Source organism: Panthera leo, chromosome B1, assembly GCF_018350215.1.
Source record: "Panthera leo isolate Ple1 chromosome B1, P.leo_Ple1_pat1.1, whole genome shotgun sequence".
NCBI classification, from domain to species: domain Eukaryota; kingdom Metazoa; phylum Chordata; class Mammalia; order Carnivora; family Felidae; genus Panthera; species Panthera leo.
The window spans coordinates 109144972-109167948 of record NC_056682.1 but is presented as its reverse complement, the minus strand read 5'-3'; the positions used below and the strand labels follow the sequence as shown (position 1 = coordinate 109167948).

At 39.4% G+C, this 22977-nt stretch overlaps 1 protein-coding gene, 1 long non-coding RNA gene and 1 pseudogene across 2 annotated transcripts in view; all 3 read right to left on the bottom strand.

The window, feature by feature from the left end:
* ARSJ (arylsulfatase family member J) overlaps nt 1–1986 on the bottom strand; it is an 82570-nt gene extending 80584 nt beyond the window's left edge. Inside the window, exon 1 of the mRNA XM_042935651.1 lies at nt 1147–1986. Within this exon, the coding sequence (XP_042791585.1) occupies nt 1147–1544 (398 nt within the window). The 5' untranslated portion in view covers nt 1545–1986. The remainder of the gene's footprint in view (nt 1–1146) is intronic.
* Nucleotides 1987–4499: 2513 nt separating this feature from the next.
* Nucleotides 4500–5042, bottom strand: LOC122217031 (annotated as a pseudogene).
* A 14440-nt stretch (nt 5043–19482) lies between these two features.
* Nucleotides 19483–22661, bottom strand: LOC122217030. Its single transcript, XR_006201260.1, has 3 exons — nt 22534–22661; nt 21023–21126; nt 19483–19572 (listed from the first exon to the last, which is right to left on the bottom strand). It is a non-coding gene; the product is annotated as an uncharacterized LOC122217030 (long non-coding RNA).
* Between the last annotated feature and the right edge of the window lie 316 nt (nt 22662–22977).

The following is a 22977-nucleotide window of genomic DNA, read 5'->3' as shown; positions in this document are numbered from 1 at the left end:
CAATGATGCTAAGTTCTGACAGTTTGCTAAGCAGTGGAAATCATGCTGTAAGCAAAAGTCTCTGCAAGACAGAGATTCTTACAAAACAGTCTTTATGTTTCCAACGGATACTGGCTACTTTTATAGGATTCAATTCCAACAACAACTTCACTGAAGCAGGGTTCCCTGAGACTAAAATCACAAGACACACATACTGAACCACTAAGGATTCCCCACTATTTTTGTCCAGTGGTAGCTTGACCTCCAGACCTCCTAGTCTATCTCTGTTCCACACGCTGACTTTGGCCATCCAAATCAATAGCAATAACCTATATTCTAGTAGGATAGAATGAAAATATGGAAATGAGTGAACACCTTAAGTAGAAGGTTTACCTGTTTAGCAAAGTGACAATATTAAAAACGCTTTACTTAAGCATCCAAATAACTTGATTTTTCTTAGAGTTAACCAGAAAATTCCCAGACCTGTGAGAGCAGCAGAAAACTTCAGATGAAATTTGACTCCTGTTGAACGTTTATCATTGAATTTCCCTGCATTTTGAGAATGGCCTTGGTAATTGCACATGACCGTCTTTAGTGATCCAGTAAGACAAAATTACCAAAGACCCAAAAAGAGTCATTTGTACACTGATTTTATATCGCCTTCCATCTATTTCCTTGACCTCTTTTCTGGCCATGAGGACCTGTGGCTTTGATTATTCAATTCTAGATTTAAGAACAAATCAAGAGTTGCAGAAACGTTTTAGTCTGTCTTTCTTATCAGTGATGGTGACTGGGAATTCTGTTGTGATACGTGAAACAAATCTGAGCATGCTCAAAAGTCAAAATGGATTTGGAAAAGGAGACCCCTTCTGGAGACATCTGGTTGGTAGGTGAGACTTCAAAATGTCCTGATCTTGTTTAAAAACCTGGAGGGCACTTCACAGCAGGCTCTGAGAGTAAGCAGAGTAATGAGCCTAGACTAGTGACAAGCTGTTCAAGATCACTAACAGGGAATCCATTTTAATACTAACATAAATCAATACCACATTTCATTCATTCATTCTCTCGTTCCCCATATTTTCTGTTACTCTTTAAATTAGGAGCGGGGTCTTAGTTAAATGCTTAAGATTTCTGCAAGGCATAAATACATGAAGCAGTAACACTTACTTTCCAGTAATAAACTGACTCCTGGACGGTGTGCAAATAGGCTGGACATAGTAGTTCTCCAGTTTAACTCCTTCGGCAGCAAGCTTGTCAAGAGTGGGAGTCTTTATCTCCGAGCCGTGGTAACCCACATCTCTAAATCCCTGATCATCCGCTAGGATGAAAATGAGATGGGGTTGGGAGGTGGCAGATGTGCTGGGCTCTGGCCTCTCTCCAGACTGAGCTCTCAAGGCCCCTTCCTCCTCCTCCTCCAAGCCCTGGCCCCAGGACAGGTAACCATAGGTGAGGAGGCTGAGGACCCAGAAGGCTGCCAGCGCCCCCATGGCTAGCATCTTTCCGGGCCAAACCCAGGCCGGCGGAGTCGGCGGAGGCGGGGGCCCCGCACACCCCCTGGGGGCCATTCACTTGGGTCCCGGCTGAGACTCCACTCGCAGAACCACGCACCCGGTGCGGCCGCCGACGCACACATGCACGCGGGAGAGGGGTAGATCGCACAGGCGGTGGACGGTCCCCACCTGGAAACAAGTCCTGCGCTCCTCTCGGCTGTCACCACATCCAACAACTTCAACCTTCCACAAGTGATGGGACGTCGGACAAACAAGGAGTTGCTCTTTTCCGTCGGATTTGACTCTCTCCTCCTCCTCGCTCCCCTGAGTAGCTTCCACACACAAAAAAGTGAAGGCTTCCACCCGAAAGTTCTCGGGACAAAAAGTCTAGCAAGGAATCACCTTGGGTAGGGACCTTTTGTGGCCAGAGCGCCCTTGACGTTGAGGAGCGAGGTTCTGGCAGCCGCGCGCGCACGCAGGTCGGGGGATCCGCGGTCCGGCGGTCCCCTCACCTGGAAGGCACTGGGGGGAGGGGGGGGGAAGGGGGAGGGTTGAGCTGCCGCGCCGCGCTCTTACCCTGACAGATAAACGGCTGCCTGAAGTGGACCGACTTCCTGACCACTTTCTCCACTTTTCCGGGGCTCTCTTTTTCTCCCGGTCCTCTCCAAGGCGTTTGCCAGTCTCCCCGACACTAGGCGGCGAAGTAAGGGGGAATAAAAGCCCAGTTTCCTGATCTCTTTCCACGGCTCACCACCCTTTTTCTGCAGGAACTTCGGGCACCAAGTCCTCCGGGCCTCTGGAGCGCGGAGGGAGCGAAGCGGGGTTCCTGCCCCGGTGGCCACTCCACTTCGAGCCCACTTGGTCTCCGCGGAGTGGGTGCACCCGGCCGAGGCGCTGCAAGATGCGTGCGTTGTGTCAGCTAACTTACTTAGTTTTGGCACTGGGATTTCGTGGCTGCCTCCTCCCTCTTTTTTGTCCAGTGAATCACAGAACGGTACTTTCTGCTTTAGCTCCTCCAGGAAGAGGGGGTGGGGTAAGGTTGGTTTAGAGGTTCGGGCTCTCCTTTTTCCCTTCCGGGAGGAGGAGGGAGGGGAGGCTTTGCGGGAGAGAGAGAAAGCTGCGCGCTCCTCCTCGATCCCTGCGGGATCCAGGATCCGGGATCCGCCAGGGCTAACGCTTCTCTGGGTTTCGCCGGCTGCCCTCCATCATCCGGAGAGGGGAAAATCCGCGGCGGCGCGGATCCGGAGGGGGGAAGCGGGCGCTTCTTGTTGTTGGTCTGTAAATGAAGAGCTCTCTCCCCCATCCCGAAGGCTGCGCTTGCAAACTTTTTCTAGCTTCAGGAGGGAGTGAGAGAGGGAGAGCAGGAGAAACAACAAACTGCGTAGCATACCCTTTCTTCTACTCTTCTAGTTTTCCTTTACTACTCCCTTCTGCCCCCCCCTCCTCCCCATTTTTCCTACTCCTTTTATCCCCGCCTCTTTTTTTTTTTTTTTTTCCAGCAGCCTCTACTACAAGTTTTTAAATTGAATTTCCTTTCCCTGTTGCTGGCCTTTCCAGCCTGACTTCCTCATTAGCTTCTCTCCACGTGAAGATATTGAAATTGCCCCCTTATTCTTACCTCTTCCCAAACTTACCCACAGGGCGTCTCCAGCCAAGAATGTGGGGCGGAAGAGGAGTTACACATTTCACCCTCAAGAACGGAGAGCCCAGTCTGTACTCCTGCAGTAAAGAAACCACAGTTTCCCATCTAATAATTCAGGGAACTTCATCACTTTTTAAAAACTATGTGGAGTGAAAGTATTGTAAAAGCTTGTGCTGACGGGGAAGATATGCATGCTTGTACTAGAATTATGGGGTTTTAAAGCTCTGCTCAGTCAGGAAAAGGATTTAGGGTATGTATTCAGAGAGAAGGCAACAGATGCCAAGAGCCACTGAGACATGTTTTTCTTTCTCCAAATTTATTCAACGGTTCTTTCTTGAATACCTACTATGGGCTGACACATGAAAAGTCAGATTCTCCCAAATGCCTGAGCATAAATCTAGGTTTCACTTAGCCAATTTATTTTTAATTCTTTCCTATTGCTAAAGTTCCTATTTAGTTTCTAGGCAAAACATTTGTAAATGGAAACTTAGCACCTTTGAAACTTTCAGTGTGCTCCGCACAGTTAATTTTACTAACGTGTAGCCTTCTGCTAGTCTATTTTCTTTCCTGAGACCATTCTGATTAGTCTGTGGAGAGATGAGCAGTGTTAGAAACCTGTGAGAAATATGATCTCAGCAATTCGGTAAGTTAAATCTCCAAATCTGTAATGAGTGAACGGAATATTGGGACATTGGAAAGCACTAAGGTAAGGCTTCCAGCTTCGTGGATCTAACGAGATGCTTGAACGCCAGCAGACATTTCAGATGGGTTAGCCACTTTTAGTTGGAGGGGTCAGTGACATAAAACAAGAAGTATCCATGTTACTATGCAAGAAACAGGGTCCTTTTTTTTTTTAATGTCTACTTATTTTTGAGAGAGAGAGTGTGAGCAGGGGAGCGGCAGAGAGAGAGGGAGACATAGAATCTGAAGCAGGCTCCAGGCTCTGAGTTGTCAGCACAGAACCTGATGTGGGGATTAAACTCATGAGCTGTGAGATCATGACCTGAGCCGAAGTTGGAAACTTAACAAACTGAGCCATCCAGATGCCCCAAAAGAGGGTCCTTTTCAGTTCAGGTTTCAAGCAAAAGAAAGAGTAAATAATAATATGATGATGATGTTAACAGTCATGGAATACCTACCACGTGCTGTATATAATGATTATATATATGTGTATACATAAATATACACACATATGCTGTATAGTATTTATATAATGCTTTATATGCTTTATCTCTTCTCCTTATCCACCAATTTTATGAGGTATTCTTCCACGGAACAAATATCTGAAGAGCTGGGCCAATGCTAGAAGCTGGGAAAGTAATGGTCAGCTAAATCAGGCACAGTGTCTGTTCTTGTGGAGTTTACATTGATGGAAAGAGATCAACAGATCATCCCCAAACTCCAAAGGTTTGGAGTTTATTCTGAAATATTCTGAAGAAAAGGAACAAAATTAGAAGAAATTTTAAAACAAAGAAATCTGACTTAGACTGGGTGTGTTAGTGGGTGGGGTGGTACAGGGATGCGACCTGTAAACTGAGGGAGCTGTTATTTTGTTATCCACACCCGCTTTGGTTTTAAGAGTTCAGCTTTTTATTGAACAGATTACAGAAGAAGTTTAGTCAAAAAGCCCATGTCATCATCAGATTCCTCGGATTCTTCTTTCTTTGCTTCCACTTTCTTCTCCTCAGCCTGAGCCTCCTGCTGGTGCAGCGCCAGCTGCTGGGCCAGGTCCACCAGCCCATACACTGCAGGTGAGACTCCTGATGTTGACATTGGCCAAAGCCTTTGCAAACAAGCCCAGCCAGAAAGGTTCAACATTTACAACTGCTGCTTTAATGAGGGCATTGATCTTATCCTCCGTGACCCGTCACCTCATCATTGTGCAGGATGAGGGCTGAGTAGAAGCAGGCAAGCTCCCAGACTGAGGCCATGGTGCAGGTGGGTGCTGAGTGGGTGCTGCCAGGCGCTGTGCTAGTCACAGGGTGAAGTGAGGGCCTCACCCTGTTCTGGCCGTAGCTTCCTTAGAAGAATGGAGCACGTTAGCAGCAGCTGAGGAAAAGCTGTCTATCCCCCTTTTACAGGAAATTTAGACTTGCAAATCTGTCTGACTTCAAAATCCATGTTTTTCAAAAGATAATCTTCCCACAAGTAGGCATTAAGGTCTTTTCCAGCCACACAGCACAGAGAGAACACAGCTGCCAGAGTTGGAGAATTCTAATCTTTACACAAGGCATGCATGCTCTCCACATTCAAGATAGAAGGGCAGAATTCTGGCCCTAAAAATGCCATTTTGGAATAAACAGTACTATATTAGGGGAGACTAAGAACTATTTGCAATTAGTAGTAAGAGCCAAGAAACAAGAATAGTCATGCTACAGCAGACCAAATGAGATGTGACTCAGAGGGAAAATCCATTGGTTGGGTGCCCTAGCCAAAGTGGGAAATGGGTAATGGTTATTCCCACATCCATAAGGAATACCTTCAGAATGAAATCAGAGGCTATTGAATGCACTATACATTATTGTACATATACTGGTATTATAAGCACAGAAACTTCACATTTCTCATTATAGGATTGGGTTTCATACACTCCAAGCAGTAGTTTTAGCGTCCTCATGAAATCCCAGGTTAAAGACCCTCTATAACTGAACTGTTTTTTTCTGACTTTAGAGCCAGGATTTTTGGTGTTCAGGCATCAGCTTCACTAATGGAACCATATCATAAATTTATTTCGGCCCAGATATAGTCACGTTACACAGTCCTATAGTTATGGAATGGCATTATAAAAATTAAAGGTACCATTTGATTTAGTAAAGGGAGAGAAAAAGAGAGAGAGAGAGAAATAGAAGTGCTTAGAGATGAAATTAGCATGGACTGATAATTCAGGTGAGGCTTACTCAGGAGGTAGGAATAAAGCTATGCCTGAAAGGACCAACAAAATTAAAATTTGGGAGAGAAGAGAAGAAGTTAAGGGAAAGGCATTTCAGGTAAAAGGAAAGAGAAAACCAACTGGCTGAGATATGTTTGGATTGGGAGAGTATGGGAAGTAATATTAGGAAGTTCAGATCACCCCATATATTGGAAAGCTTTGAAAAAGTATGAAGGGTTGGAACTTGATTTGGGGGCATTAAAAGTGATGAGGTCCTTTGAGCAGGACATAACATGAAAAAATACTTTAGTAGATCATATTAAAGTCCTTTCTGGGATGGATTAACAGACATAAAGGCTACAAAGAAATTGGTTCAGTCAATAAAAATTTGAAGAGTTAAATTTTACCCTGAGAGCACTGAGTATATTAAAGTTTTGTTGGTTAGAACAAGACATGATGAAAATATAGGAAAAGATATCCCAGAATATTTTCAGAGAGAGATCTGAGGGAGCAAAGACTAGAATCACACAACTGCCACAGTGTGAAATTTCCACAGCAATATATTCCTTAGGTTAAACAACTATGCTATGACTACATCATTTGATGGGAGAATGACATTCATTAAAAATTTAGAAAGAAGTATTTAATCAACTAAGAGAAAAACAAGGGAAAAAGGAATCAGGGACCCAATACAGGACCTTCTTTGATTGAATAATGGAAAAAGAAAAGAAATAATAGAACACATTGGCAGGAAGGTCACCAACAGAGCGAGAGATCAGAGTAAGGCACCACAGTGTAGCCTGGGGCTCCTTAGGAGACAGACCAAGAGTAGTGGATGCCAATGGGTGGAGGGTAGAATGAAGGAGTGGATATGAGGAGCCTATCAGTAAATAGAGAAGCTAAGAAAATCACAGACAGGCACTAAAATGGGTATTGCACAATATTTCTTTGAAACCATAAAGACATTTCTCACAGCCCCCAATATGCATGGAGAGAAATGCCCTTTCTACTGCATACACCTAGTCAAGTTATTGCTGTTGTTATTGTTTTTGCTTAGCAAAAGAACATGCCTGCTACCCTACTCCCCTTTCTTGGATAGGTAAACATGTATATAGATGCTTAAAAGATACAGCTAATTTTATTTATTTATTTATTTACTTACTTACTTTTGCGAGAGTGAGAGAGAGAACATGAGTGGAGGAGAGGGGCAGAGGGAGACAGAGAAAGAATCTTAAGCAGGCTCCATGCTCAGCACAGAGCTGATGCAGGGCTTGATCCCACAACCCTGGAATCATGACATGAGCCAAACCCAAGGGTGAAGCTCAACTGACTGAGCCACCCACGTGCTCCACAGCTAAATTTTTAATTGTTGGTTTAAAAAGTTGCGAATATAGTCACCCCAAGGATTTATAGACTATTAAAAAGATTTAAAACTCAGTTCCTGCTTGACTGGGTTTATACATACGTTAAGTACTTAAAAATGAAGGAATAATCATCAAGTTTAAACTTTTGCACCCTCTAAAGGAAACATTTGTTCTAATATAGTCATTTTGATATGCATTCTATATAATAAACTCCTTATTCATCTGCATTAGACTATGGAACTGGGGCTTCTGGGTGGCTCCATTGGTTAAGTGTCCCACCTCTCTTAATCTTGACTCAGAGGGTTAGTGACATGGAGCCACATTGAGCTCTGTGCTAATGTCGGGAAGCCTGATTGGGATACATCCTCTCTCTCTGCCCCTCCTTTGCATTCTCTCTGTCTCTCTGTCTCTCTCTGTCAAAAGAAATAAACTTAAGAAATAAAAAGACTACGGAACTAAAGCTACTTTGAGTCATTGTCACAAGAAACAAGAGCTCTCTGATTAGAGAGAGAGCACAATTACTGATTAAGTAATTGTTAAGTAAGGATCACTTACTGTCCTTTCTTGGAAAGTCTCTGTTGAAATAAGCTGTAATAATTTGAGTCATGTGAGTGACACTGAAGTTTCAACCATGTATAAACATTGCTACCCAAGAGTGACAAGGTTTTTGACTTTAGAAACTCAGAAGATCTGAACTGCCAAAGAAGAGATCTTTTTTTTTTCAAACGTGTGAAAGTAGACATTTAAACAAAATTTTTACAGTGAGAAACCTGGTAATTTCAACAATTTTAAAATCTGTTCTTACTGCTTAAATTGTAAGTCAAATTCTGTATTATTTACGTAGCAATTTTCTATTTAGAATATCAATTTCTAAACCTGGCTGGTTATTAGACTCCTTTAGGGATTTTTTAAATAAGGAAATTCCCAGCTCCACCCAAGATACAAATCAAAATATCCAGAGTTTGGGAATATTTATGTTAAGAAAAGCTCTCCAGCTGATTCTGGTGTGGATAGAGTTTTGAAAAACACTGACTTAGAAGCTACAGCATCAAAAAATTTTAATAGGGTTGCTTAATGGGTGAGTTTGGTGCCATCTATCAAATGTAATAAGGGGAACACAGCTGAAAAATGGGTGGATAAATGTAGAGTCTGAACATCTGAGGGAACAGTCAGTTTCTGTAAGAGGGCAGGAAGAATTAAAGTTGGGGTATAGCCAAGCCACCAGGACCAAGAAAAAAGGGAAAGGCATTAAAGCTTAAGTGGGTGAATGACAGGGGCAATAGCGTGGGCAGGCACTGCTGAGTTCACATGTACTGAAGGGAAAGACTGGAAGGAAAAACTAAGTTCTAAAGCCAGCTCTTCCATAGTGATATCTTTCATCAGGATTTGTAGTATTCTCCCAGTTGCATGGGCCAAAGGTCTAAGGTGCTGACCTCCTGAGATCGAAATGTGCTGGTGTCTGGTCTCAAGGAGTCTAGATAGCTGTGAAATCTAGAGTCAAGGTTACTAAGTAAAAGTAAGTGCCTGATCTGGCATCCAGAAAATAGCACATTCCCAATTGTGGATTGTATGAATTTATAAAAGTCATATGAATTAAAGACTATAAGAACCACATAAATCAGAAGAACAAAAATTATATCACTTTATATGATATTCAGTGGTGAAACCAAGAGAAGTTAGTGATTGGAGAATAAAAAGGGGAATAAATGATTATGCCCAATTTCTGGTTTGAGGAAATTGCCTGAATGGTAGTACTTATTTACTTATTTATTTATAAGTAATACAAATATGTAAATGGCATATAAACTTAATTTATGAATGGTATATAAATTTATATGGTATATAAACTTATTATAAATAATTAAATGATAGTACTATTTATGTATTTATTTAATTTATTTAATTTAATTTTTTATTTTTTTAAATTTACATCCAAATTAGTTAGCATATAGTGCAACAATGATTTCAGGAGTAGATTCCTTAGTGCCCCTTACCCATTTAGCCCATCCCCCCTCCCACAACCCCTCCAGTAACCCTCAGTTTGTTCTCCATATTTATGAGTCTCTTCTGTTTCGTCCCCCTCCCTGTTTTTATATTATTTTTGTTTCCCTTCCCTTATGTTTATTTGTTTTGTGTCTTAAAGTCCTCATATAGGTGAAGTCATATGATTTTTGTCTTTCTCTGACTGACTAATTTCACTTAGAATAATATCCTCCAGTTCCATCCACCTAGTTGCAAATGGCAAGATTTCATTCTTTTTGATTGCTGAGTAATACTCCATTGTGTGTGTGTGTGTGTGTGTGTGTGTGTGTGTGTGTGTGTATATATATATATATATATATATATATATATATATATATATATATATATCACATCTTCTTTATCCATTCATCCATCGATGGACATTTGGGCTCTTTCCATACTTTGGCTATTGTTGATAGTGCTGCTATAAACATGGGGATACATGTGTCCCTTCGAAACAGCACACCTATATCCTGTGGATAAATGCCTCGTTGTGCAATTGCTGGGCCATAGGGTAGTTCTATTTTTAGTTTTTTGAGGAACCTCCATAATGTTTTCCAGACTGGCTGCACCAGCTTGCATTCCCACCAACAATGTAAAAGAGAGCCTCTTTCTCCACATCCTTGCCAACATCTGTTGTTGCCTGAGTTAATGTTAGCCATTCTGACAGGTGTAAGGTGGTATCTCATTGTGGTTTTGATTTGTATTTCCCTGACGATGAGTGATGTTGAGCATTTTTTCATGTGTCGGTTGGCCATGTGGATGTCTTCTTTGGATCAGGGTCTATTCATGTCTTTTGCCTATTTCTTCACTGGATTATTTGTTTTTTTTGGTGTTGAGTTTGATAAGTTCTGTATAGATTTTGGATACTAACCCTTTATCTGATATGTCTTTTGCAAAAATCTTCTCCCATTCTGTCGGTTGCGTTTTAGTTTTGCTGATTGTTTCCTTCACTCTGCAAAAGTTTTTATTTTGATGAGGTCCCAGGAGTTCATTTTTGCTTTTGTTTTCCTTGTCTCTGGAGATGTGTTGAGTAAGAAGTTGCTGCAGGCAGGATCAAAGAGGTTTTTGCCTGCTTTCTCCTCAAGAATTTTGATGGCTTCCTGTCTTACATTGAGATCTTTCATCCATTTTGAGTTTATTTTTATGTATGGTGTAAGAAAGTGGTCCAGGTTCATTCTTCTGCATGTCGCTGTCCAGTTTTCCCAGCATCACTTGCTGAAGAGACTGTCTTTATTCCATTGGATATTCTTTCCTGCTTTGTCAAAGATTAGTTGTCCATACGTTTGTGGGTCCATTTCTGGGTCGTCTATTCTGTTCCATTGATCTGAGTGTCTGTTCTTGTGCCAGTACCATACTGTCTTGATGATTACAGCTTTGTAGTGTAGCTTGAAGTCTGGGATTGTGATGCCTCTTGCTTTGGTTTTCTTTTTCAGGATTGCTTTGGCTATTCAGGGTCTTTTCTGATTCCATACAAATTTTAGGATTATTTGTTCTAGCTCTGTGAAGAATGCTGGTGTTATTTTGATAGGGATTACATTGAATATGTATATTTCTTTGGGTAGTATCAACATTTTAACAATCTTTGTTCTTCCTATCCAGGAGTGTGGAATCTTTTTCCACTTTTTTGTGTGTCTTCTTCAATTTCTTTCATAAGCTTTCTATAGTTTTCAGTGTATAGATATTTCACCTCTTTGGTTAGATTTATTCCTAGGTATTTTATGGTTTTTTTGTGCAACTGTAAATGGGATCGATTCCTTGATTTCTTTCTGTCGCTTCATTGTTGGTGTATAGGAATGCAACTGATCCCTGTGCGTTGATTTTATATCCTGCAACTTTGCTGACTTCATGAATCGATTCTAGCAGTTTTTTTGGTGGAATCTTTTGGGTTTTCCATATAGAGTATCATGTCATCTGCGAAGAGTGAAAGTTTGACCTCCTCCTGGCCGATTTGGATGCCTTTTATTTCTTTGTGTTGTCTTATTGCAGAGGCTAAGACTTCCAATACTGTTGAATAACAATGGCAAGAGTGGACATCCCTGTCTTGTTCTTGACCTTAGGGGGAAAGCTCTCAGTTTTTCCCCATTGAGGATGACATTAGAGTTGGGTTGTTCATATATGGCTTTTATGATCTCTATGCTCCTTCTATCCCTACTTTATTGAGGGTTTTTATCAAGAAAGGATGCTATATTTTGTCAAATGCTTTCTCTGCATCTATTGAGAGGATCATATATCCTTTTTTTTATTGATGTGCTGAATCACGTTAATTGTTTTGCAGATATTGAACCAGCCCTACATTCCAGGTATAAATCCCACTCGGTCGTGGTGAATGATTTTTAATGTATTCTTGGATCCGGTTGGCTAATATCTTGTTGAGGATTTTTGCATCCATGTTCATCAGGGAAATTGATCTATAGTTCTCCTTTTTAGTGAGGTCTCTGTCTGGTTTTGGAATCAAGGTAATGCTGGTTTCATAGAAAGAATTTGGAAGTTTTCCTTCCATGTCTATTTTTTGGAACAGCTTCAAGAGAATAGGTGTTAACTCTTCCTTAAATGTTTGGTAGAATTCCCCTGGAAAGCCATCTGGACCTGGACTCTTGTTTTTTGGCAGATTTTTGATTACTAATTCGATTTTGCTTACTGGTTATGGGTCTGTTCAAATTTTATATTTCTTCCTATTTCAGTTTTGGTAGTACATATATTTTTAGGAATTTTTTCATTTCTTCCAGATTGTCCATTTTATTGGCATATAATTACTCAAAATATTCTCTTCTTATTGCTTTGATTTCTGCCATATTGGTTGTGATCTCTCCTCTTTCATTCTTGATTTTATTTATCTGGGTCCTTTCCATTTTCTTTTTGATCAAACTGGCTAGTGGTTGATCAATTTTGTTAATTGTTTTAAAAAACTAGCTTCTAGTTTCATTGATCTGTTCTACTGTTTTTTTGGTTTTGATAGCATTAATTTCTGCTCTAATCTTTATTATTTCCTGTCTTCTGCTGGTTTTGGGTTTTTTTGCTGTTCTTTTTCCAGCTCCCTAAGGCGTAAGTTTAGGTTGTGTATCTGAGATCTTTCTTCCTTCTTTAGGAAGGCCTGGTTTGCTATATATTTTCCTCTTATGACCACATTTGCTGTGTCCCAGAGGTTTGGGGTTGTGGTGTTAACATTTTCATTGATTTCCATGAACTTTTTAATTTCCTTGTTAACCTCTTGGGTAGCCCATTCATTCTTTAGTAGGATGTTCTTCAGTCTCCAAGTATTTGTTACCTTTCCAAATTTTTTCTTGTGGTTGATTTCGAGTTTCATAGAGTTGTGGTCTGAAAATATGCAGGGTGTGATCTCGATCTTTTTGTACTTACTTAGGGCTGATTTGTGTCCCAGTATATGGTCTATCCTAGAAAACGTTCCATGTGTACTGGAGAAGAATGTGTATTCTGCTGCGTTAGTATGAAATATTTTGAATATATCTGTTAAGTCCATCTGGTCCACTGTGCATTCAAAGCCATTGTTTCCTTGTTGATTTTTTGATTAGATGATCTGTCCATTTCTGTGAGTGGGGTGTTGAAGTCTCCTACTATTATTGTATTACTATCGATGATTTTCTTTACGTTTGTGATTAATTGATTTATACATTTGGGTGCTCTCGCATTTGGTGCATAAATGTTTACAATTGTTAGGTCTTCCTGGTGGCTAGACCCCTTGATTATGATATAATGCCCTAATCCATCTCTTGATACAGTCTTTATTTTAAAGTCTAGATTGTCTGATCTATGTATGGCTACTCCAGCTTTCTTTTGTTGACCATTAGCATGATAGATGGTTCTCCATCCCCTTATTTTCAATCTGAAGGTGTATCTAGGTCTAAAGTGGGTCTCTTGTAAACAACATATAAATGGATCTTGTTTCTTATCCATTCTGTTACCCTATGTCTTTCGACTGGAGCATTGAGTCCATTGATGTTTAGAGTGAGTACTGAAAGATATGAATTTATTGCCATTATGATGCTTATGGAGTTAGAGTTTCTGGTAGCGTTCTCTGGTCCTTTCTAATCTTTGTTGATTTTGATATTTATTTATTCATAAATATATTTTTTTCATCTTTTCTCCCCTCAAAGAGTCCCCCTTAAAATTTCTTGCAGGGCTGGTTTAGTGGTCACAAACTCCTTTAATTTTTGTTTGTCTGGGAAACTTTTTATCTCTCCTTCTATTTTGAATGACAGCCTTGCTGGATAAAGAATTCTTGGCTGCATATTTTTCTGATTCAGCATACTGAATATATCCTGCCACTCCTTTCTGGCCTGCCAAGTTTCTGTGGATAGGTCTGCTGCAAATCTGATCTGTCTTCCCTTGTAGGTTAGGGACTTTTTTTCCCTTGCTGCAGTCATGACTCTCTCCTTGCCTGAGTATTTTGTGAATTTGACTATGATATGCCTTGTTGATGGTTGGTTTTTGTTGACTCTAATGGGGGGGGCGGTCCTCTGTGCTTCCTGGATTTTGATGTCTGTGTCTTTCCCCAGGTTAGGAAAGTTTTCTGCTATGATTTGCTCACATAACCCTTCTACCCCTATTTCTCTCTCTTCCTCTTCTGGGATCCCTATGATTCTGATGTTGTTCCTTTTTAAAGAGTCGCTGATTTCTCTAATTCTTAAATCACGCTCCTTTGCCTTAATCTCACTCTTTTTTTTCTGCTTTGTTATTCTCTATAAGTTTGTCCTCTATATCGCTGATTCTCTGTTCTGCCTCATCCATCCTTGCCACCGCTGCATCCATCCGTGATTGCAGCTCAGTTATAGCATTTTTAATTTCATTCTGGCTATTTTTTACTTCTTTTATCTCTGCAGAAAGGTGTTCTAATCTATTTTCAACTCCAGCTAGTATTCTTATTATCGTGATTCTAAATTCTGGTTCAGACATCTTGCTTGTATCTCTGTTGGTTAAATACCTGGCTATCGTTTCTTCGTGCTCTTTCTTTTGGGATGAATTCCGTCGTTTTGTCATTTTAAAGGGAGAAAAGGAACTAATGAGGTAGAAAAATTAAAATTAAAAAAGTATTAAAATTAAAAAATTAAAAACACACCCACAAAAATCAAATAAATGATGCTAGATCCTAGGTGTGTTTTGGTCTTGGTGTTGAAAGTGGTTTGACAGATTAGAGAAAAAAAAGGGGGGGGAAGGCAATCGTTTGAGAATTTGAAAAAATGAATACACTGAAGTAGACTAAAATGAGATGATGGGAGTAAAATAGAATTTGAAAAAATATACACAAAAGTAAAGAATACAGTAGAAAAAATTAAGGAAAATATGTGTAATAAAAATTAAAAATAAAAATGAATTTTTCTTTTTCTGTATTCAAGAAAAAGGAAAGAAACAAAAAAGAAAAAATTTAAAAAAGGAAATTGTTTCAAAATTTGAAAAAGTAAATACACTGTAGTAGACTAAAATAAAATGATGGAAGTAAAATAGAATTTGAAAAAAATTTACACAAAAGTAAAAAATATAGTAATAAAAATTAAAGAAAAATGTTTTTAATAAAAATTGAAAATAAAAATGAATTTTTCTCTTTCTGTATTCAAGAAAAAGAAAAGTGTAAAAGAGAAAAAAGAAAAGAAAGAAAATTGAATAGATGGACCTGCTGACAGATTGAAGTAGTACTGAAATTATTTTGTTTTCCCCTAGAAGTCAGACTATGTAGTGCTTTATAGTGCATAAACTAAGCGGGGCAGTGAGACTTGTGTTCTTGAAGATCAAGGTTGGCCCAGTTGGGCCAGGCTTGGTGTAATGGCTCCGCTCTACACTAGATGGCGCTGCTAGCCTACTGGGGTGGAGTGTTATGGCACCCATAGGTGCCATGTGTATGTGCATGTGCGGGAATGGTGAAAATGGCGCCACCCAGTTACCCAGTCTCTAGTATCGGAACTCTGTTTTCCCGGATCAACAATCGCACACCTGTCCTCTGTCTTCAGCTTTCATCCACTCCCCACTTTTTCACTGTCTGTGACCAGGCCCCAGGCAGTACCTCTCTCCTGAGTTTTGTCTCAGATGTGGCTGTTTTCCCCAGCCCCTTACTTCTGAAAGACTGTGGCCTTGACCCATTCTGCCCCTCTGTGGGAGGGTCTCACCAAGCAATGGCCAAATGAGCAATGGCTGAATGTCGGCTGCACCCAGAAACACTTGCTGGACCCTGCTGCTGCTGGTGCCCCAAGACTGCGGCCAGGTGCCAGCCCGCCCCAGAACAAGTTCGTGAGATAGTATACCAGCAGCTTTTCAGGGATTATGGAAAATCACAACACACATCTGGCACCAGGCTTCACCCTTAACGACCTTGTTCCAGCACCAGCAAATGTGGCCGTTTTCTGGGGTCTGCTGGGACCAGGTGGCTTCAACAGTCTCTATCAAATATCCTGCCAGCAGTGGAACAGCTTTTCCCCATGTAGCCCGAAAACCTGGACCCCACTCTGGTCCTGGAGATTCGCCCTTCCCACCACAGCACTGCCAGGTATCAAGCTGCAGAGCAGACTTTGCCTCCCTTTTTTTTTGTTTGGTTTTGTTTTTTTTGTTTTGTTTGTTTTTTTCAATATATGAAATTTATTGTCAAACTGGTTTCCATAAGCCTCCCCTTGTTTACAGTCTTAATGGGATTTAAACTCTCTCCTTTCTCCTTTCTCCTTTCTCCTTTCTCCTTTCTCCTTTCTACCTTTTTAGTTTAGTCCCTCTGGCTGTTTCCAATTTTCCACTTTCTCTCCAGCTGCTTTTGGGGAGGGGTGCTTTTCCCGTAGTCTCCCCACCGCCTCCCCCCCCCCCAGTCTCTGTCCTATCAGCTCGCAAAAGCAAGAAGCTCTCCAAGTTCACCTCTCCGTGCCACATACCTGCTGAATTCTGTGGTTCAGGTTGTGCAGGTTGTTGTGTTAATCCTCCAATCAGTTTTCTAGGTGTAGGATGGTTTAGTGTTGGTCTGGCCGTATTTCATGGACGCGAGACACACAAAAGACTTCCATGCTGTTCCGCCATCTTGGCTTCTCCCCCCTCCTCTTTATTTATTTTAAAATTTTAAAAACATTTATTTATTTTTGAGAGAGAGAGACAGAGAGAGTGCGAGCATGCTCATGCGAGTAGGGGAGGAGCAGAAAGAGGGAGACAGAGGATTGGAAGAAAGCTCTGTGCTTTGAGCCCAGAATGGTTGGAACTCAGGAACCATGAGATCATGACCTGAGCCAAAGTCAGATGTTTAACCGACTGAGCCACCCAGATGCCCTGGTAGTACCATTTATAATGGTAGGAGTCATGGAAGGACTAGCAAGTTTGAGGAATAGATGGAAAAAAAATTACTCTGGTGTTATTGAACTTGAGATCTGTGAAAGATCCCAATAGAGGAGTGCAGTAGATAGGCAGATATATGGGTCTGGACCTCAGGGTATAAAACACAGAAGAGAAAATTGTATTCACAGGTAGATAGGGTGGATAAAATTTCCCAAGGGAAGATAGGAGATAAGAGGTGAGAAAGGGGACTAGGACAGAACTGTTTTAAGGATAGGGAAGATGAAATGGAGCCCACAATGTAACCAAGATGTAGCAAGAGGAATAAAACTGCAACAATGGCAACTTTTATTGAACATTACTCCATAATGGGATGGTTCCGGCACTAAACTATGTGGTTTTTCACATACTATCCCAGCGCTCTTCACAACCTATTCAGATAGATGCTATTATTACCATTTTACATTTGAATAAAACAAGCTTAAGTTACATCAGATGGTTGTACAAAGAGATGGAAAACAAGAGAAAGATATCATAAGAGAACAGAATATCAAATAGCCAAGGACCAGAAAACTAACACACCAAGAAGTAAGAAAGGCCAATAAACTCAAGAGTGAAAAGGACAGTGAACTGAGGAACACAGTAGGTGCTAATGCATTGGAATAAGGTCTCTGCAAATAACTTACTAAAGCTTTTTTCTTTCTCTGAATTTACCAACAGTGACAATGATAGAACTCTATTGTATTGAAGTATTGATGAACAGAGTAGGTTTGTAAGGAAAAAAGGATTTTAGCTCAAAATCTGTTCAAAGAAACTGACAATCATCAAAACATATAAATGTTAGAATAAACTAGATGAGATGTGTAAAGTCCTTATAAAGAAAAGTATATATTTATATATTGGGAGTTGAAAATATTTAAATAGATGATTTCGAATAGGCTTTTTTCTGAACTAAGGACTCAGTGTTATAAAGACAATCAAAAACATGCACTATGGTGCATGTACTATGGTGCATAATTAGTGCTAGTCCACTTGCTAGCCAGTAACTTACTGAGCCTCTCCTTGCCTCATTTTTCTCATCTGTAAAATATGGATAATAATAACACCTACTTCATAGTGTGGCATGTTACTTATCTATCACCAAACAACACTACTTAACAAACTACCCAACGCTCAATGGCTTAAAGCAACAGTAATGTACTTTTACAGATTTGAGCATTCACTGGGCCAGCTCTGCTCCAGCTGTTTCTCATCTCTTCCTAGGATCAGTGGGATGGACATATGTTCTTCTCAGGGCATAGCTGAAGCTCAAGAGAGAAAGCCCAACCAAGCAAGCACATATCAACACTCCATTTATCTGCTTATAATTCACTGGCCAATGCAAATTTTATGACTACACCCAGAGTCAAAGGGTGGGAAATGCATTCTTCCTAGGATGAGGCTACCAAAAAGTTGTTGATGCAGGATTAGGTGATGAAATGGGGCCAATAATTAAATTGACCACAGTAGTTGTTAGAATTAAATGAGTTAATACTGGAAAGCACATATGCTTTATAATTTATAATAGAACAGCATTTGGTCCATTGCAAGCAGTATTTTTTAAAAATTTGTTAATGTTTATTTATTTTTGAGAGAGATAGAAAGCATGAGCAGGGGAGAGGCAGAGAGAGAGGGAGACACAGAATCCAAAGCAGGTTCCAGGCTCTGAGCTGTCAGCACAGAGCCCGACATGGGGCTCAAACACACGTGACATCATGACCTGAGCCACCCATCTGCCCCATTGTAAGCAGTATTAATGCTTTTTTAAATTTGTTATTCCTATTATAATTATTCCTAAATTAATTTATATTTTAATGTCATTCCCATCAAAACCTCAGTCCAATGATAATTCAAAACTCAGCGTAAAGTAATATTTTAAAGAAGAGTAACATAGATGAAACAAGTTGCGCCCCAAAATTGACATGAGGTAACCACTTTTAAGCTATCCCCTATCACTGGGAAAAGTCTAATGCTATAGCAATCATTATAAAGAATAAAAAGCCTCTGCACTGTTACTTAATACACTGTCTTATAACAATATAACTCTGAGGCTCATTCCACTGTTGGTTTGGAAGCTCCTAGTTTGCGAACTATTCTTATATGCATGATAAACTCTTATCAAATGACATAAAGGTCCCACCCAACCATAGATAGAACATATTACTATATAGCAATAACTTAATGCTGATTAGTGAAAGAAAGGAGGAACCAAAAACTGATTCGATCCTATAGGAAAACAATATGTGAAAATAAACTTTTTGAAATAAAAGAAAGTAAGTAAGCATTTAGAATGATGGACAGAGTAATAGGATAACTATATAACCACACTAGGAAGATCAATCTGTATTTTATAGCACATAACAAGAGAAAAGCATAACTGGTTGAACTTGGAGAGCTAAATAAAAAAAGAAAAAGAAAAAGAAAAAGAAAAAGAAAAAGAAAAAGAAAGCCTGACAGAAAATTTAAATGACTATATTAAATACATGTGGGGAACCTATTCTATTTTTGGTTTTTAAATGATAAAGCGATTTCAATGATAGATGATTATAAAATACTTATTACAGACTATTAAATCAGAAGTTTTAACTGAGGCACCAAGATTCAAAGCTGTGATTTTCCAAAAAGGTGTGCCAGAACAAGATGCCAATTTTCAAAGGAGATTATTGAAAACCAGTTTGACAACTCTTAACATTCTTACACATACAAAGGTATTAAAAGGGTCAGAGTATGTGGAGACTGAAGAGTATGTGTGAAGAGCCATTTTAATAAAATTATTGGTATGCTCTGAGAACTCTAACCCTGCCTACGTGAGGCTGAGGAGGGAGGTGCTGACAGGAGCTCCTAAGAGTCAAGTGCATGAATGAAAGCAGGCCTTGAGTCGTCTTTGGTCCTGTTCTGGAAGTCTCCTGCAAGCTTAATCAGATAAAATATTTATCTTATTTGTAAGGAAAGGAATATAAACTAAAGCAAATTATCATAATTTTTATACCTATTGAACTAGTGAAAATAATGGTATGTAATATGTAGTACTAGTAAGATTGGAATGATACCATGCTCTGTTGAGAGCATTGTTTTATTTTTGTTTTATTTTTTTTTCAGTATATGAAATTTATTGTCAAATGGGTTTCCATACAACATCCAGTGGAGAGCATTGTTTTAATATATCTTTTTCCAAAAAACAATATAGCAATATATGTCACAGTATCACATACAAACTATACAAATATCTCTACACATTAGCTCAGTAATACCATTTTTTGACACTTATCCTAAGAAAATAATTCAGTAGAATAAAAAAGGTGTATTAATAAAAATGGTCATAGGAGCACTAACAAAAATAGAAAATACTGAAATAGTCTCAATGTTAAAAATAGGAAAGTGGGTTAAATAAATTATGAGTCATCAACTTGCTGCAATGCTATGACCACTAGAAATGATAAGTATGAATATAATAGGACATAAAATATGCATATAATGTAATGCATAGTGAACATAAGAACATAAAATATTTTGTACACCAGAACTATATATACAAAATGTATATGTTAAAATATAAGATATATGTTTGCATTTCTTTTTTGAAAAAGTTTTTAATGTTTTCATTTGTTTTTGAGAGAGAGAAAGAACGAGAGAGAGAGAGAGAGAGAGAGAGTGAGTCTGCAAGCTGGGGAGGGGCAGAGAGAGAGGTACACACAGAATTCAAAGCAGGCTCCAGACTCTGAGATGTCAGCACAGAGCCTGACATGGGGCTGGAACTCACGAACCGTGAGATCATGGCCTGAGCCCAAATGAGCCACCCAGGTGCCCCTGTTTGCATTTCTTATATATTGCTTCAAACTAGTAAGTTTGAATAACTGAGCAGAGACATATTAAAAAGAATAGAAGGTGACAAGAAATTAAGGAAGAAAGAATAAAATTAATTGAATGGAGTAAAGTCTATTACATAGGACACAGAGTGAGGGGAAGCCTCAGAGATATGAATCAGATGTGGCTTCATGGTCCAGCTCTTCCTTTTATCTCTTTGAGATTTAAGGCAACTCACTTAACTTTTCTGAGCCTCAATGACCTCAAGTAAAAATAAAGGGTTAGATGAAAACTATCCCTAAAATTATATCCTTTGTTTCCCTTTTTTTTCCTTTTCTCTCCCCTTAATGAAAGAAAGTACAGGATTTCTAGGGCACAAGCCAGCTGGATACCAGGCAAATTGATGAAGTCAGAGATTTTAAACAGAAGCCAACTAGAGGAATTTATTTCTTTTCAAAAAAATGTTACACCATCTTCTCATCGTGAGTATTCACTGTAGGCTTATATATCTTGTTTTGCTAAGAAAAAAAAAAAACCTCAAATTTTGTAAATACCTTACCTCCTTCCTTACTTGAAACATAAAATGATATTTGAAGACTGGGTTCAGATTTGAGTTCCGTTATTCATCATGATGCAAGCTCTTGGAGTTCCAACTGTTCTCAACTGTCAAGAAAGAAAGTAATATCTTCCCTATCTATTTTGACAGGGTCGTTCTAAGAACCAAATTAAAACAATATACATGAAAGGGTTTTGAAATCATCAACTACCATATACCTGTAGGTTCTTCATCTCTGCCTAATTTTCTTCATTTCTCTGACTTCAGAAAACCCCTAGAGCAAATGCATGACTCAGCATCCATTGAAAAGAATATGTGGAATTTTAAACCTAAATCAATGGTTGTGGAAAAGTCTGGTTAACTTTCCACATAAAAATAAGAGCTATGAGGGGTGCCTGGGTGGCTCAGTCGGTTGGGCGTCTGACTTCGGCTTAGGTCTTGATCTCCAGTCTGTGAGTTTGAGCCCCGTGTTGGGCTCTGTGCTGACAGCTCAGAGCCTGGAGCCTGTTTCAGATTCTGTGTCTCCCTCTCTCTCTGACCTTCCCCCATTCATGCTCTGTCTCTCTCTGTCTCAAAAATGAATAAACGTTAAAAAAAATTTTTTTAAATAAAAAAAAATAAGAGCTATGAATATTAAGAAGTCCATAACCAGCTTAAAGTGAAAGATCATTTCAGAATCATAGCTTTCTAATAGAAGGTAAACATCCTGGCTAGGCCTACTCCTAACATTGCAGAGCTGGTGTCAAGATTAAAAATGGAGGTCTATATGCCATATATTTAAATATATGATATTTAAATATCATATAGAATAGAATGGTATGTAATATAATATAACATATTTAAGTATATTTTAAATTTTTAAATATAATATATTTAAAAATAAATATATATTTAAATATATTTAAATATATAAAAAGTGAGTAGCTACTCCAGACCACATGAGCAAACTGCCATTAAAGCAGTCCTGTCTTGCTCTCCCCTTGATACAGAGAGTATACTATAGCTGTGTGATCCACCCTCAGGAGGACAGACATATAGAGTAATCTTTACATGGAATTTCTGGGTCCCAGATATTCAAAATAGGATCTAAAAGGAGGTATATGGACTCTGGGTGGGCTCCCTGCCTTTTCGGAAGGAGCAGGACTGGATGAGGGCCAGAGAGTAGTCTTTCACAGGGTGGGAACCCAGGGCAAGTGCCCCTCTTGCCCAGGCCTACTGTACTATTTCTGGATTTTTGATTTATCAAACTCTTTGCCCAATGTTCCATTTATCCCCACTGTCATCACCCTTAGTCTCAGTTTCACTTTGGGCCTTGTAATCCCTCAAAATGGGAAATCTTTGCTCATACCCTTCTTATACTGTCATTCCTACCGAATATATCTTTACTTGTTATCATTCTCTCAGTGGATAATCATTTCCTTTGTTAACTTGTGCAGGCAGGCCTCTCTACTATTTATTCCCTTACTCAGCTCACATCCTCTCCATCAATTTCAAACATATGTTTGTGTACTTACCTCTTTGTTCTTTCCTCTCTCCTGCTTTGCCATTCATTCAACTATCCCCTATCAAGGGTCCATTATTGGTCAGTCATTGGAGATGCATACAACAGGACACAAGACAGGTGTGGCCTATGTCTTCATGGAGATTACAGTTTCCTGGGAGAATTGATAATGGTGATTAGTTACAATTATGATGAATACTATGAAAATGATGTGTATCTATGAGAGTCTAAAATGCAGGTGTGGGAACAATCAGACCCCAACCATCCAGTCTATGGTATTTTGTTTTAGCAGCACAAATGCACTAAGACACTAAGTAATGAAAAGAAATTGGTGTCCATATTTGCTCCATATGTAATTTAAAACATCAAGATCTTGTATCATTATAAGTGTAAAGAAATATACCCTAGTACTGATTTTTCTATTATAATCACTTCAATGCTTTTTTGAATTTTCAAA